The sequence below is a fragment of the Buteo buteo genome, chromosome 4, assembly GCF_964188355.1.
Source record: "Buteo buteo chromosome 4, bButBut1.hap1.1, whole genome shotgun sequence".
Taxonomy (NCBI): domain Eukaryota; kingdom Metazoa; phylum Chordata; class Aves; order Accipitriformes; family Accipitridae; genus Buteo; species Buteo buteo.
The window spans coordinates 62184392-62201653 of NC_134174.1; the positions used below are offsets into that span (position 1 = coordinate 62184392).

General features: G+C 43.2%; 1 protein-coding gene across 1 annotated transcript; it reads left to right on the top strand.

Annotated features, from left to right (window-relative positions):
- The first annotated feature begins 11313 nt into the window (after positions 1-11313).
- Positions 11314-16580, top strand: KCNK18 (potassium two pore domain channel subfamily K member 18). The gene is made up of 3 exons (XM_075026992.1): positions 11314-11530; positions 12414-12560; positions 15769-16580. The coding sequence occupies exons 1-3, from the start codon at positions 11314-11316 to the stop codon at positions 16578-16580; spliced, it is 1176 nt and encodes a 391-aa protein (XP_074883093.1).
- The last annotated feature ends 682 nt before the right edge of the window (positions 16581-17262 follow it).

Below are 17262 nucleotides of genomic sequence, written 5' to 3' on the forward strand. Positions count from 1 at the left end.
TGCTTTCAAATCCATTAAACTGGGTTACATGAGTTTAAATGAAAGCAGAGTCTGACCAAATTCTGCTACAAATCAGCTATATAAAAGCATTAAGTTGAATGCTTAATTGGTATAAATGGCATATTTCTGCTATTAGTGCTGGACTGCAAACAATCTCAGTCTCAAATTAATGAACAAAAATCATGAACATTTCAGAAGGGTGAAAAGGTCCAAAACTACAAAGGGCACTTCCCAAGATAATTTACTTTTACTTACGTAAACATCTGACCGCAAGGAAGGAGAGAGGTTCTTTGTACTGCTGGAATGAGATTTCAGGCAGGAGGGCCTCCCTGTCCTTTGGCAACCCACTTCTTGTGCATTTGGATACAAACCTCAGTTACATCCAAAGCTCCTGGCTTTAAGATGCCTCATCCAGCCTGCAACATTGTGCAGGTTATAGCAAATCCCTCATTCAATTTGGAAATATTTTTAAAAACGTTGACCTGTAGCAAACCCTGGTAGATTTCCAGTTCCTACCCAGGGCAACTGGTAGAGGAACCAGTAAATGCAAAGAAATCAGTTATTCAGCTGAGAGCAGTATTTGGAGAACCCCATCAGCAGGTAACACACCAGAAATGACTAAGTACCATCTAAGCACTTAGGAGAGGATCTAGTCCCCTCTGGGTGAAAGAGGGTTTTGAGCAGCTCAGGTATTAGCAGTTCAGAGCTCAGGTTTGCTGTGTTGCAGCAGTTTGGATTGAACAGTAGGATCCAGGGTCCGGGCTCCAGCATCAGGGAGCAAGCACCTGGGGGTGAGAGCTATGGAAGAAGATCTTCTCCTCCCGTCCAGATGCAGTGCCAGATTCAGGCGAAGCAGCCACACACCTGATGTGCTCTGCCTGGGTAGGGAAACGAGAGCAGAGGAAAGGATGCACGTGCTCCGTGATGGTGCTCAGCGCTGCTGTGAATAGTGCCCAGCATGGGCTGGCCTTCTTTGACCGCTGCTGTGAGCAGGCACCCAGGCCATGGCATGAGTTCCCTCCGTGAGCAGAGGGGTGCAGGGACAGGGGTGATCCTGTTCTCCCCTCTCCTCTGGATGGGGCACACTGACCACAGTCACTGGCACTCAGAGGTCTGCAAGCCCCAATGTGTCCAGAGATGCTTCTCTGCCTTCAAAGTTTGTTAGCGAAGGAGGGTTAGCCAAAGGCTCTTCAGAGATAGCACCTACAACTGGGTAGGTAATGGAAGTACGAATTTATGGGTAAAATAAGAGAAAATTGTGGTTTGGTTCACATCACTTTTTACACAAAACAAATATGCAAACAAAAGAAAAATAGGTGTCTGGCAGTCCTGGCCCCCGTGAACACCGGTGCTGCCCCGGTGTCCAGTGCCACTTGATGCTGCCCAGCGGTGGCCCTGGTGCATGGAGCCAGCGTTGCCCCACTGCCCCGTCTGTGAAAGGAGGGCTCAGGGCATGCAGAGCCAAGGGTGAGGGCGCAGAGCTCCCTTCTATGCTTTTGGACTCTAAATATGGGTCGTGATGTCCCCTCCTGATGTTTCCCACTTCTGCACAGCCATCTGAATTGCAAGTGCCCCATCACAAATACTTGCAGCTGCAGGAGGCATGTTCAGAAAAAAACACAGATCTTTCTTTTTGGCCCCAGATTTCAGGCTTCCTGTCAGAGTCCCTCTGACCTTTTTAACCCGGCTCCATGCTGGAATTTTAAAGAACAACTCCTACAACCCTGTAGGCTTTGCAGCCACTGTGCTGTGGAAGATTTGATGTAATAAGTGATTTCTTAGAGATGGCTGTTTTCTAATAATTGTACCTGAACAAGAAACAAAACATACCATGGTGCTAGAATACATAGAATTATAGAAGAATTTATGTTGCAAGTGCTCTATGGAGGTCTCTAGTCCTAACTACAAAGATAGATCAGACTTCTCATGGCCCTATCCAGCTGGATGTTAAAGTGTCCAAGGACTGAGATTTTACAGCCTCTCTGTGCCTCTTTTCTAACCACTGATCTTGTGATTTTTTTTTTCCTCTCCTGTATCTAACTGCTTTTTTCCTTGTCATTGCCTCTTGTCCTATTTCTGTGCACCTCTGAGAAAAGTTTGACTCAATCTTCTCTGTAATCCTTTTCAAATGGTGAAAGGCAGCAATTAGTTCATTCATAAAACTTCTTTTCTCTGCACTAAACCCCCCCGGTTTCTTCAGGGAATCTTCATTTGTCATATGCTCCAGACACCTAAACAACTTAGCAGACCTCTCGAGTTTGTTGATAAGATATTACATCTATCTCAATTTAATGAGTTTTAACAAACAGGGCAGTTGTAATTAAATTTAATTTTTTCTCTACATAGTGTTCTTAAAGACTAGCCCATAGCTCTACTGATACATTTTAGTACATGCATGATGAACATTGATTGCTAAATTGAGGAGCTAGACAGTAACTGCTCATCAACAGGTAAAGCACATGAAGATTAGCTAGAAAATCTGAGTAAGAAATATATCTGACCCTAAAATACGGCATTTACTGCAGCTGTTTTTAGACAAAGAGATGGATGAGACAGAAATACTCCCAAATACGATCCAAGAAAATCCCTGCAGAGGGTTCTTGCTCTCAAGAGCACAAGTAGTGAGACGCTAGCTCTGAGGCAGCATGAATGGCCCCTTCCTCAAGAAACATTCGCTTAGATGGCCAAAAATAATTTAAATATGAGCAGTTTTAACTAAACACTCTGGTAAAAAGCAAGGATCACAGCAATATGCCCTTATTAGACCTAGCTGTTGTCTACAGCAGAAGAGTTTGTGGATCCTAGCTTTTGCAAGACAGTTATTTGGGAAGTGGCCTTCAGCGGCCGTGTGGTATGTGCCAGCTAGATTTACTGAAAGCGTAATTAGATGTTACCCTGACCAATGATACTGAAGCCAATCTAGTGGCTTGTTGAGTTCTACAGCAGTGGGTTTGCTGGCAAAGAACGTGAGTTTTGGACACATGGTGCCAATACAGTTATGTCACCAATACTTTATTGAAGGGACCCTAGTCTGGCAGAGTTTACTGAAGCACTTATGCTGTGTTTCCAAGCTTTGCATGCAATTGGGACCCATGATGTGTTGAAATAAGATGATGGGGTTTGTGCTCTTGCTGTGTACTGCGCCTCTGAGCTATTTAAGATGTGGTTCATCAGCCAGAGAAGCTGATCTGCAGGTGTAATGTGATGGGGGTCTGTTTTGGGGCAAGCATTTCAGCCAGCTGAATTGGGGTTGGTCTTCTAACAAATTATTCAGTGCTGTGACAAGGTATTTCTTCTCTCAGGGTCTTCTGGGCATCAGCAGCTTTCAGGAAGAGAAGCGGCGGAGTGGGGGAAAGGATCTTTTTGACCTCTCCTTAAGGATACGGTGATCCAGGGAGAAAATACTTCTGCATAGTATTGAAATTTGGTGCAATGCCTCCACAGGGAGAGGTCTTCTGTAATCTGGAAGAAAGTCCTGGCATACAGACCAAGAAATCCTGGCAGGCGCGATGTGATACCCATAGCTAAAGTGAGCCAATGCCATTGTACCATTGGGCAGAGATAAACAGCTGAGCAATAACCTCTTGAAGAGCGCATAAGAGGGCAGCACAAGAATGGCTACCACTGCAGTTCTCCTTTCGTCAGCTGTTAGCCTGAAAAAAGGAGGAAAAGGCAGCAGTGTCCACAAGGCAGCCTGCCAAGAGTCTCCATCTCGCTCCGTGCTGAGCTCTCCATTGCGAGGGGCTACTTGTTTTCCAGCCAGACTCCTGGACTCGGACATACCCCTTGGGTGAAATACAGCTGTTGTGCTCCATACCCCTTTCTCTCTCGTAGCATGAGGAGGGCAGTGGTAGAGGAAAGGTGCCCGGTGCTGTAGGATTCAGGAGGCTGTGCTTCTCCTCACGACCAGCACTGCCAACATGCATTACTGCATGGGGATGTGCAGTCACCTCCAGTCCTGCCTCGCCCTCCTCTATGTGTGCAGGACCTTCAGGGTTCATCTGAAATCTCTGGTACAGCGTCTATACAAATGTTTCTCTCAACTGCTCAACCTTTCCTTTCTGATGTGTTTCTCACGTCTTTTAGCTTAGATCAAAGGTAAATCCCCAACTTTCCAGTCCAAGCTTGCACTAGCTGTTGCTCTACCCTAAAGCCCCATTGCTCAGAATATGATACAACCAGCTGGCTTTGGCTGCCTGGCAGGATTCAAGCAATAATCCTCCCTGAATTCATATTCATCCTGCAGTTGAGCTACTCCACCCATATATCTCAAATTCCCAAGTGACCGTGGAGAAGGTCAATGCCATTAAAATGGCTTTTTCATGCAGCCCGAGCATCAGGCAGCAGTAGTGAGTGTCGCTACTGCTGGGCAGCCTGGGTGCCAGGCAGTCTCGGGAAGAGCCCACAGTCCCTGGGTGCAACGTGGTCTTCGTGAATCTGCCAGGTTCGTTACACATGGGGCTTGTGGCCCAGATGACTCATTCAGAAGTGCTACAAGATTTTTCTTTTCCTTGAGAAGAGTGGAAGAAGACACTTCATTCCACACTCAATTTTTGTAAGAAATTCCTCCGAAGAGGTGGGCAATTTTGCACGCATTCCTTTCTAAGCCAAAACATTTTGCAGAAGGCACTTTCATAATGCAGTCTTACTCATCAACCCAGGCAGGATCACATCACCAAGGAATTGTGGCTTAAACTAATTAAACATGTGAAGCTACACTTGACAGGTCTAGAGCTTGAAAGAGTGCTCCCCACTAAGGTGGCAAAGCGCTGTTTACTGAATCACTAAAAAGCAATTAAGAGCTCTTCCCGTGACTGCTAAAAACATTTAAAGGGCCACCGTTACAGAGGGTAAGCTAATTAATGGTGTATTAGCTGAAATGGGTGGGACAGGGTTTGAAAAGTTCATGTATGCCTGCTCAGAGCTAAAGGAAATCAGCAGAACTGAAAGAAATTCGAAGACAAGTGTCAACTCGATGATGTCCCACAGCACACCCATCTGTGAAAGTATCTTCCACCCCTTGAATCCGCAATGACTAATGAGTGGTAGGATAATGGAGTTAAAACTATTGTAAGAGTACTTCACACAAAAGGGGAAGAGAAATTGCTTAGAGTGTCATTAGGAAAATTGGGATGAAAATAAGTGATGGAAAATTTAGCCTGATGTTCAAGAAACTCTGAGCTGCTGACATTAATCCATGTCCAGTCCAATTGCCAGCGATGGGAAGCAGAAAGAGGTGTCTGATTGCCAGCATCCTACAGACTCCTGCCTGTGGTTTATAAAGTGCCATGGATGGCTGAGAAAATACTGTAAGCAGTGTACTTTGGGGATTAATAGTCCTTAAAGACCTCGGAGCTGTTCCAAATACAGGTTTGACCTTAATGTTATCAGTAATATTTGGCCAATACTACAGCCTGCAGAGGGTGATTGCTTATCTGTGTTCTGTTTAACTGAACATGTGTATGACATTGGAAATAAGATCAATAGATAGTTTTTTCATTAGTATTTTGCATGCTGAGAATTGAGAGGGCCTATGCCACTCACAGAGACAGTCTCAGATGCATGCTGGTGGATATTTACAGCTAAAAGCTTGTTCCTGTATTTAAGGTTTTAGATTCCCCTCTTTTAAACTACTTATATACATATGGTGCCACATTAATAATAATAAAGAATAAACATCATCTTTTCAAAAGAGCAAAGTAGACTTGTCATCTTGAATCTAAGGGTTTTTTTGCCAGTTCAAATAGTGTAAAATTGCTCTGTTGACATGAATCATGATGCTTAGCTTTTATGCAGCATATAATCTCACATGCTCTAATGTTAATTAAATTCCAAAGAAGCAGTTTTCCGATCTCTCCACAGGGAGCTTGTTTGCCTTAAAATGAAACTACTGGGCTGAGATGGTCTCCACTATACTAGCATTACGTTCACTACATTAACTCAGTAAAGACTTTGGCATAAGACATGTAGCTGAACCTCAGTAATCCCCTTTGCTTATCTGGAGACCCAGGGCTCCTGCACCGTGTCTCATTTGCAGCGGGGTCTTACACTGGTGACTCATTGCGATATTAACCTTTCCATTTGTTATAACACCCTGAAGCGTTATCACATCATTCAAACGAGTCGCGCAAATAAATGAGCAATGTACACAGTGCTGCGAGGTGACGGTGGCCGGGCTTTGTTTGCAAAGCCTTCCCCACGCTGATTAAGAATTGTTGCACTGCATCTGTCAGCCTTTGATTTTGCTTCTCCGTGGCCCTTTAGAAAGGGGTTGGGGAGCGTTGTCTGTCCAGAAGCAGCTTCCCCTCCCAGTCCCAAATGTATTCTCGCTTAGCACATGGTTCAGACAGGAGAATGAGCAGAAGGAGGGAGAAGCGCCTGCCACAGAGCTCTGCGGCGACGTTAACCCGAGTTTTGCAGCAACCAAACCCTCCGTGCGTGCTTGCACCCCTGGGTCCCGGGTGCAATCGCACATGAACCTCCGGGAGAGAGACGACGCTGAGGTTACAAGCTCCCTAAGGAGGATGGGGTAATATTTTTCCCATTTGGGGTGCGTGCCTGAGGGCGCAGCTCTGCTCCTTCTAGACTATTGCTGGTTGCTCCGCTTTGGGGAAGGGGTGAAAGAAGAAGGGCAAGTGAAGTCTGTCTACCCAGGCAATGATTTGGAGCTGGGGGCGAGGGGATAAAGAAGCGGCTGGTTAGGTTGTGGATGAACGGAGGCTGGTCCTGCTGTTTAGTCACCAGGTGAAAAAGCCTCCCATCAAAGGTGGTTTCTGGCTGTGTGACTTCATCCATGCTAAAAAAAGAGGAGGAACAGAGGCTAATACCCAAGCCTTGGCTGGTCCTGGGGCATATGAAGAGTGTTTGCCTCTCGTAAATGAAATGATGGGACCACTTGCTTGGCTTTGGTGTGAACAAAGAATGAAAAAGGAAATGCTCCTATTCAGGGTGAGAGTCCTGGGCATCTCTGAATGCACTTAGCATTATATGCAGTGCCAGGATGCTAGTCCTGAGTGCTCTCAAATATTCCCAGAGGTTACAAGCTCAAGCACTTGACTCACGGGAAAGCTGAGACTTTTAAAGATGGATACAAAGGAAGCTAAACCTTCTCCTGGGTATCCTATAGACCCTATGCAGCCAATTAGTGCATTTCTCTCTCCATCCCAGCAGTGAGAGGTATAAGGGGACAGTGGGAAGAAGAGGAGGTATTGGGAACTCGTAGTCCAGGGGAATATGGTTGGGGTCGGGAGGAGAAAAATAATTGCCTGAAAAGCACACGTCGCTCATCTGGTGGGATATATATGCTCTGCACAAATGTCATGTGTCGGTGTTGGGGCTGGGCTTGGACCAGCACTGCTTCTGAGCCCCACTGTGGGCTGAAATCCCACAGGCACAGCTCTGAAGAGCCTGAGGGGTGGAGGGGATAGGGGAAAGCATCTGGGGTGGGAAGTGGAAAAAGTCCTTTGAAAGTGCTCACGGACACTACTGCTGAAACCTCACCGACACCCCCTAACCTTGCTCACCAAGTGGGGTGTCTTTATGTCTGGGGATCAAATCTAATCTTTACACAGCCTTGAGATTGCTTTCTTAATACAACTACTGCTGCTACTTGGTTTTGTTGCTTTGGGGTGGGTTTTTTTTGCTTGGGCTTGATATCACCTTTATACAAAAACACTCATTTTCTTGGGGAGCTTAGGTATATTAGTGCATTCTGGAAATACTTCCTGGAGGCATACGCTAGAGCAATAGATCAAATCCTCCGTGATCCTTGTTAACATTCAATCTTGAACTGAACATTTTTAATTCTCACTGTCATGAAGTACTGCCAGGCTGAGGTCTTAGTCCTTTATCAAACAGTATTCCCATCAGAATCAATGCCGGATGCAAACAAAAGCAAACAATTTAGTCCATTGCCATTTTTTTTGTAAGGCATTTGCCCTCCTTCTAGTCACTTTGGTTTTGTTCAAAAAAGCAGAAGGCGTTATGCTATTGAATATTTGTCAGTGCAGTATGCCGAATCCAATGGTGTTTCACAGAAGAGAAGTAAACACAGCAGGTCATTGACAACACGTAGATGGCTTGATGCAGGAAGAGTTTTACTGATTATTGAAAAACATCTCACTGCCCAAACAATGACCTTCTTGGTTTAACCTTTGTAATCCAGGAACATCAGATAAAGTAGGAATTCTAACACATGTATATTTGTACTGGAATAATTAAACTTTGCAGCTGTGGTCACAAACTTTCCTTTCAAGCAGCACCTTCAGAGCACTCACATTTGTCTTAATCAAAGAAATGGAAGTTAGGAAAAGTGCAGGTTTGCTGTCCATTATCGTGAATAGGAAATGTGTATTGCAAAAATCTCTCTCAATACAAGTACCAGTAACTCAATTTGGAATAACTTGTGGTTAGTGGGATTTGCTTTTAAGCAACTGAGTTCAAATATGTAATACAGCAATAGTGGGAAATGGTTTAGATTAAGCAAATAATGTAAAAATCATTTCTGGATATATTTTTATTAAATTTTCTCATTGTCACAAGCTCAGAGTCTGATATTGCAAATGGCTGAGAAGCTCCTGGGAATTGCTAAATACTTTGCAGTCCTACCACGTATAGGAGGAGCCTGAGAAGATTTTAAAGCACTTTGGAGGAAAGAGATTTATATCTGAGATGCAGATGAAAAAATCCATAGGACAGATTGTGTCAGAATTACCATACTGGGCAGTGAAAACCTTTTTTAGAAGAACATAAAAGTGAGTATACTGCCTCGGACATAGGGCCCATTTGGCCCAGTGCCCGGATTCACTGTTCCAGCTGCAAACTATTTTCAGTTCAGAGGGTTATTGAACCTTCTGTGATTTGTAGTCAGTATTAATAACTGTTCTTCTAAATATCTCTCTGTCCTCTTCTTTAATGTATGCAAACCCAACAACCTCTGGCGAAGACTTTTCCAGCTATGTGAGAAACCATCCTGTTTTATTTGTTTTGAAGCAGGTTTCTACTTGCTTCATCTGATGGTCCCCACTTCTGGTCCCAGAAGAGACTACAAACAGTTGATCCCTCACCTGCTCTCTCCAGACCACCCATGAATTTGAAGACTGCTGTTATATACTGCCTCAGTTACTGGTTTTTTCCCCTGGCCAAAGGCACTACTCAGTCATTCCTTGTCTGAAAGTTGTCCGTACCTTCAGTCATCCTTGTCGCTGTTTGAAATTTTCCCAGTTTTAATATGTGCTATCTGAGAACAGGGTACCAGAACCACATTGACTCCTCCAGGTATGTGCAAACCATGCATTTGTACAGTAGTATATAGGTGTCCAATGTTTTAGTCTCTGTTTTTAACTCATCATTCCAAACATATACTTCACCTCTTCACCACCATTAGTTGTTGGGCTGATGTGTTTGTGGTGATGGTCAGCCCAGAGCCCATCACTTTGTATGTGAAGTTAGGATTGTTTATCCCATTTTACACATATCTACATTGCTTTTATATGCCATTTCTTTCCTAGGCATCCTCAGGTTCTCCGACAATTCCAATCTGCCCTCGGTCTCACTGCTCTGAAACAACTTCATGCCGTCAGCAAACATTGCCATCTCCCTGTTTACCCTCTTTCCAGGTCATTTATGAATGTGTGGAACAGCAGAGCTCCAGCACAGGCCCATGCATAACACCACCAATGATCTCCCTCTGCTTTTTATTCCTGCCCTCTGTTCCTCTCCACGAACCATTGATTTCTTCTTGTGAAGACTTTCTCTCTTATGCCATAGCTGTTTAATTCCCTTAAAAACATTTGGAGAGGGACTTCATCATGACTTCTTTAGCAATCCAGGTAAACTCTATCAATTTCTATAACACTGGTACCCACTCTCGACAAAACTCTCCAAGAGAAGCCAGCGCTGTGCCTCCAGCATGGAGCATCCCACTGCCTACAGCCTCTTCGCTTTTCCAGCTGCCCCTTTGACTTCTCTGTGTCCTTTGCTCCTCTGGTAAGGACACCAAACCTAAGTACATTATCTCTAAGTACAACCTCTAGGGAAGTTCTGTTGCTTTTGATTAATTATGAACATTAGCAGTTTTCAACCCTGTGTTCCAGGTCAATGGGGGAAAAAAAAAAGAGATTGACTGCAATAAGAGGATTTACAAACGTGTTGTCAAAAAGCAAGACTGAGTCAATGAGGCAGATTACCAGAAAAGTAGCAAGCACACAGGCTTATTTTTGTCTTAGCCCTGAAAGCCTCTTTTCTATAGTGGAGTCTTCCATATTGATGAGCATATAATATCTTGTGATGCAATTTGCTGAGTTTGACCTAGAAGAAATCACTGTAAACATGTAGGATTTCTTTGCAGTATGGACATGTTGCTTGTATACAGCTCAGTAGGTCTTGGCTGCACAAGGCTGTTTGAATTTTTAATGAAAGACTCCTAGGGATGAAATATTTAACACCTCTTTCTGTAAAGTCCAACTCCCCTTACTACCACTACTAACATTGTAAAGAGCAGCGACACTGCTCATTGCTCTAAGTTTTAGAGTGATGGATGAAAAGAAAGCTTTTATTTTTAAAGTTGGAAATAGTTTGCAAAGATCACTAACCTTGAACTGAATCCTGCAGTTTGTACTTACTAAGGTCACTGGGAATTTCAATTAATAGGAAGACTTTAATCAAGTGAGAACTGGGCAAAACTTTATTGACTTTTTTGAGAAAAATCCTTTAAAATTCAAAAGAGCCCCTCTACAAAGATTACGTGGTATATAGAGAGAGATTCTTTAAGCCATCTGAAAGAGAAATTAATTGTTCTACATTCTGCCCAGAGGCGACAATAATTAATGCCAATCCCTTCTTTTGATTAATTTTAAATTTCCCTGTTCATTTCTGGGAGAAATCTTTAAAGAAATCCATCCCTTACAGTGTGCATTTTCCCTCCTGGGAGTTGGAAATGTTTCTACTATATCAATGGGAAACCGTAGTTCAGAACAAGAAACTTTAAACATGAGTTGGTGCCAATGGAAACCCGCAGAATCTGCGTGCATTACAGCACTGGCTGATCAATAGTAATTCAGGGATGGAGTGGCATATCATCAACTGAGAAATATTTCAAGGCTTGATTAGTTGTGCTCCTTTTCCATTGGGACTATAGTGCAATCTTCACTTATAAAGACATGTGATCTGAAAGCCTGAGGCAGAGCAATCCTTGTTGTCGCAGGAGAAGCTTTTCTAGGATGCAAAAGCTTTTACATCCTCATCCTTGTTTCTAAAAGCTGTGTCTTCTCCACCAAATTAAGAAAAAAAAAAAAAAAAAAGAGCAAGCTTAGGATGGCATCAACATCACAGCCTCTGCGAGGTAAAAGGACATGTAAAAAAATATTTTGGGCAGTGTTTCCTCATGCTTGCTTCATTCTCTCTCTTGTGATCTACGCTTTTCTTGGGGCTCTCATGTTTTCCCACATTGAAGGTAACCGGAAGGTCAATTTAAGTGAAGAATATAGAAAATTTCTGCAGAATCTGTGGCACATCTCCAGAAATTTATCAGGTATGTACTGGAATTTCAAAATTACTTAACTGTACAGGGAGTTACTCCTTCTCTTGCTTTTTGAATGAGATTTTTGGCTTTTGAAGACTTTCTTCAAAGCACTGACAGCTGAACCTGCAAACAGGATTTTCCCTCTGCTTACCCAATGACTGCTGTTGTTTGCTTGTCTTCCTTGGCTGTGATTTTGACTGCAAGCTTCCCTGGTCACTGTGCTCCTGCCTGAAAAGACTTTTCCTGAGGTGCCTGTGTTCTCCCTTTTGTCCAACTTACCCGAGGCCCTTAAAGAGCAGCTGAAATTCCCATGGTATTTCCCTCTGATTGCTGGGGACTGAATCTACTGTCCCGGAAAGTCTCTTCCAGCTCCCTCTTCCCAGCTCCGAGCGTTCCTGCCAGCCCTCTGGCACTGGGATGCTCGGACGGATGCAGGTGCAGGGCTGTGCCCGAGACCCGGTGGTGCTGATGGAGGAGTTAGAGGGGAGGAAAGGGGTAGAAATCCTCCTGGATCTAGAAATCCTCATATTCGGGCTTGGACTTTCACTCAGGTATCTGTGCATCAGTTGTGTGTGAGATCTGTCTGGGGCAAGCATCCCAGTAGGTGCCCTGCTTCTTTATGCTTATTTTTTGTGTCATATTTTGACTTTGTTGGAGCATAGCTTGTTTATTTGTCGCTTATTTCTTTACTCAACAAAGCCACTGGACCCACCTGATTTTATTTTTTTTTGGGGGGGGGGGAGGAAGGGGAGGGTGAGGTGAATATTTTTATCTTTTAAAAGAGTACGAGCAAATCCTCAGCTGGAGTAAACTTCACTGGAATAACAGGCTGCCTGCTCCCTGAGTGATGGTCTGCAAACACTCACCGTATCTCCTGTTGTTACTGTAACAGATAACATGACAGAAAATGAGGAGATATTTAAGGAAAAAATCCATGCACTGCTCAACACAGCTGAACGAGACTGGTTTGTCAATCCAAAAGATATATGGACTTTCTTTGGGTCTCTCTTTTTCTGCTGCACAGTATTCACAACTGTGGGTAAGTTCAGAGGTAAAGTAACCCCCTGCAGAACCAATTGTTATTGCTGCTTTCTCTAATGCATTTCTTCCAGGGAATTTAAAAAAAACCAACAGACCAACCCAAACCCCAAATCCCCTTGAATTTTTCTCCTGAGTATTGATGATGAGTCTGCAAGGGGTTCTGCAAACACATGTAGCTGAGTCACAGAAGCAAGCCAGAATTTAGTAACTAGTGATGGTACAGCCTGATTAGCTGCATCATTACATACATCCTATAACATGTACTCATATATGACATACACAAAACTATTAAAGTGAAAAGAAAGCTCCATTTTTTCAGTCAAACCTGATCCTTCCCACGATTGTGTGTTATGTTGGGTAACGTTTTCTTCACTGGAAGAGGTAATTCATTATGCATACACTGTTTTTCAATTGCTTCCCTGTTATTTATGTCTAACCGAGATTTGTAAATCTATGGCTCTATAATTAACCATGCTGTTGTTGTTCACACTTCTCTGGGTTAACAGCACACGGCAATGTTTAAGTCATACCTCTGAAATCTTTCATTCTGACTTCATATTTCAAAGGAGGACCTAGATCAAATAGGAACCTCTTTTCTGGTTTTGGCTCCCTCTGCATTGCTAAATAAAACTCCTCATGCTCATTCCCAAAGCTGCTTGTATCCCTTTGCTAATCTTTGTCAAATGCTGGCAAGTACAGACACTGACTATCTAAATTTGTCAGAATCAAAGCTGGATGGGAAATAGTCCCACAGCTTTGTATCAAATTGCAAAGACATTTCTCCACTGCATTAGGATATACTCAAGATCCCAGCAAGGGTATGTACCTTAATGCAAAAGAAAATCTGAACCTTAAGAAAGAGCTTATCCTGTACAAGGAATAGTGTGAGAGTTAATGTACTCCCTTGGAGCATGTAGGAGACCCTTGCGTGCTGCCTAAGTCACAGCAGAGGCTTGAACCTCAGACTCTGATGTCTTAGGCGACAGCTCCAACTCGGCTTCTTGCAGCCCCTGAGTTCGAAGACAAGTCATCTAGGTCGTCAGAGACACATACTGGAGATGCAGACCAGGATTCTCACCCCAGTGAATATTTCCTGGTACAAAACCATCAGCTGGGAATGTCTGAAAGAGAACATTTTATCAGAAAGCTTTGACTTCAGTAAACTGATGAGAAACCATATTGTTGAAAACTTCTTGCCTGGCTATACTTACCCATCTCTATTAACATGGGACTTTACAAATGTCCCCATACACACTGACTCAACATATTTATTTCTAAACTGCCATTATTTTTGCCCTTCATAGCACTGAGAATTAGCACAGCTTCCTCAGGTTTTGAGCAAGTTTTGGGATCAGTAGGAAGCCTGGAATATTTGTTGCTAATAGGTGGCTATTTCCGTTGTGGTGGGTTTGTTATTTGCAGTATTAGGAACTGATAAGTCACTTCAGATTAGAGTCAGCTTAGCTATCTTTAATTATCTAGGAGAAGTGAGGCATCTAGTCTGAAGGTTGGTGGTCTGAACTGCTATCTCTTCACTGCCCATGGAGGTTGCCTAGTGGCTCAGCTAGGCTAGATTTCTGGATAGCTAAATTTAAGCTCAAAGTAAGTTTTAACCCTTGAAACTGCACTAGGTACTTTTAATGCATGGAAATTGAGAAAAAAAGAAAAGAAAATCACTTTGTACAATAACTGCAATAATTAATCTTCCCCAGTTGCTTCGGCAGTAAGGATTAGAATTCCCAGTTAGCCAGTGGGGAACAGAGTGACAGAGAATAAACAGTTTTTCAGTGCCTTGCAGCAAAGGAGGGACCAAGATTGGATTCAGACCAAAGGCCATGGCAGCCATTAGTGAAAACAAACGTGAATGGATGAAGAAAATGAAGGAAGCCATAGCTCAGCATATGAGCTAACAATCTTACAGGCCAAGTGCCTACCCTGGGAGATCATCTAGAAAAGAACAATGTTTGTGAAGGGAGAGAAGAAATGCTTTATGTCTTTTTGGAGGATGAGAAGATAAATGGTTGTTAAAATTTAATACAATTAATATAATGCTGATGTTTTCTCCCACTGTAATAGAAAAGCACTAACTTACAATTTAAGTTTCATATCCAATATGTTAGGGGAAGGAAATATAAATACCAAAATTGAATTTAGGAGAAGGGTATATCTTCTGCTACCATTTTATGTATAATAAAGGCAATGAGTCTGGTAGTACTTCCCTATTTGTTGTAATTTATATTTGTAAGCTTTAGCACCCTAGAATGAACATGCATTTCCTCCTGTGATAAACATATGCTTCCTCACTTGATCCTTTGTTTTTCTGAGCACATTGAAGAGACTCTGAAACCTATGAAGTCAGTACAAACACAATGCCAATACAACATATGCCATTAGAGCTAGAGCTGATGAACTAGGGACAATTTCAAAGTCTGTTATTAGCTTACAATTCGTCACAAGGAGTTTTGGCAAAGAAATTAAGTTTGAGATACGGATCTCATTGTCCCAATCTGATCCATAGTGCTGTCCCAGGTTCCAAATTCAGACAATCATCCAGATCTGAATCTTCCCAGAGCTCCGGGAGTTTCATGCCCAGAAATCATGCCGTCATGCTGTAAGGTCCTGGGGGCTGGCCAGGAGATGATTCCCCAGCTCCTCACGCACAGTCCCTTACCTTCCCCCAGTACCGGCTGTGGTCTCTTTGAGCTCAGCCCTCAGCTCAACTTCCCTGCAGAGGGACCCATGGACACGAGACCTCTCTTGCTGTCTTGCCTTTGGGATCCTTCTTAACCCCAGTTCCCAGGTCAGGAAATCTTCCTGATAACAGTCTGCAGCAGGACACAGGCTGCACCCCGACCGGTCTCGGGCTGGCCCCAAACCTTTTGTTTCTCCTCCCTAAATGGCCTCTTGTTGTCAGGCAGTTAAGTCAAACAGCTGATCAGGGAGGAAGAGTTAATTCGACAGAACTGGCAAACTCTAAACCTCCAAGTGCTTGACGAGGTAGGATGCCTGCATTAGTAACTAGTATTTGAGACTCAGAAATTTTAATAGCTTCGAAGCAAAGCCAAAAAGAACAGTATGCGCTGGACTAAAAATTGACCATTAAAACTGACAACAATGAAAAGCTCAGAGGATGTGAATACCTAATAAATCACAATGTTCTCTCTCTCTCCCTTTCCCTTCTCTTCCTCTTTTTGTTTTTGTTCAAGGTTATGGTAATACCTATCCTGTGACACGCATTGGAAAATATCTCTGTATGTTGTACGCTTTATTTGGCATCCCTCTGATGTTCTTGGTCCTGACAGACATGGGAGACATCCTTGCGACTGTCTTATCCAAGTCTTACAATGAATTCAGAAAACTACAGTCAAAAATTCTAGCCTCTAAACTCTGTTCTGGATCCACATGTAACAAAGGGGATGAACTGAAATCAAGAACACAGTCTAAAGTAGTCATCAATGAGTCCTTGACTATTATGGAAGTGCTGAAAAGTCAGGCAGGTGTTAAAAAGAAGCCAACCAAATATCGCAATGCTGAAATTTTTGAAATGTTAATTGCCAGAGAAAATGAACACACAAAACCAGCAAGAAATAAAAGCATTGAGAGATGGAGTTCATGTCCCGAACTAGCCAGGGGAAAGACAATGTCCAGAGTAATTGAGAATTTTGACAAAATAGGGAAACAGTTAGAAAAATTAGATGTGCCCATTGTATTAATGGTGCTAGTTATCTTTGTGTACATCTCCTGTGCAGCTGCTATTCTTCCAAACTGGGAAACCAGGTTAGATTTTCAGGAAGCCTTTTATTTCTGCTTTATCACCTTGACAACTATTGGATTTGGCGATACACAGCTGGAACATCCCAAGTTTTTCTTGTTTTTTTCCCTCTATATTATTATTGGCATGGAAATTGTCTTCATTGCTTTTAAGCTGGGCCAAGACCGCTTAATTGGTTTGTATAAAAGGGTGATTTCATTTTGTGGGGAGAAAAAGATGCCATCAAAGAAAGTATATCCAAAATAAGAGCAGCCATTTCTCCTTCACTTGTAAGCATTGGCAACTGCAATGAGATGAAACTGTTCCTGTGCATTTCTGCCTTGGGCTGACAGGAGGCATATTTTATTCTGATTTCCTCTGAGAATCTACTGTAAAATTGCTGAATACCTCAGGAGACATTTGATGAAGGCATCTCCAGGGAGTACTTTCCAACAGGGTCTCATCTTCCCAAAGATGACGCATGATGAAAAAGCAGAAGACTCTCCTTGCTAGTGCTCCCTAGCACCTTCTGCAAAGCTCTGACTTTCAGCAGCCTTTCTGTCCTCTCTCCCACAGCAAGCCAGTTTAGGATTATTTTTTTTTTTTCAGCATTTGCCCAAGCAAGGCCCAGATCACTGTCTCGTCCTGCCACCTTGTCTGCAGCCAGGGACAGCTTGGTTGTGGCTGTAGGTACTGAACTGTGACAGCATGCTGCTGCAATATGATTCATCATCAGAGAGACGTGGGGGAAAGAAGTATGAACCCAGCTGCTCTTCCATCATGACTGCAGGTATTGCAAACATTGCACCTTTGTGTAGGCCAGGGGAATTTTAAAGTGAAAGGAAGGACACCAAATTTTCACCTTTTTCTCTGTCCCCTGTCCAGAAATCAGTCAGAAAATTGTTCATCTGTTCAGGGCTGAACCCCCTCCTTTTCCCTCATGATTTAT

Excerpts from the sequence above, each read along its gene's own strand:
- KCNK18 (XM_075026992.1), top strand. The coding sequence starts at position 11,314 with ATGGCATCAACATCACAGCCTCTGCGAGGTAAAAGGACATGTAAAAAA. Across the intron at positions 11,531-12,413 it reads CATCTCCAGAAATTTATCAG|ATAACATGACAGAAAATGAG; the intron begins GTATGTACTGGA and ends TTACTGTAACAG. Across the intron at positions 12,561-15,768 it reads CACAGTATTCACAACTGTGG|GTTATGGTAATACCTATCCT; the intron begins GTAAGTTCAGAG and ends TTTTTGTTCAAG.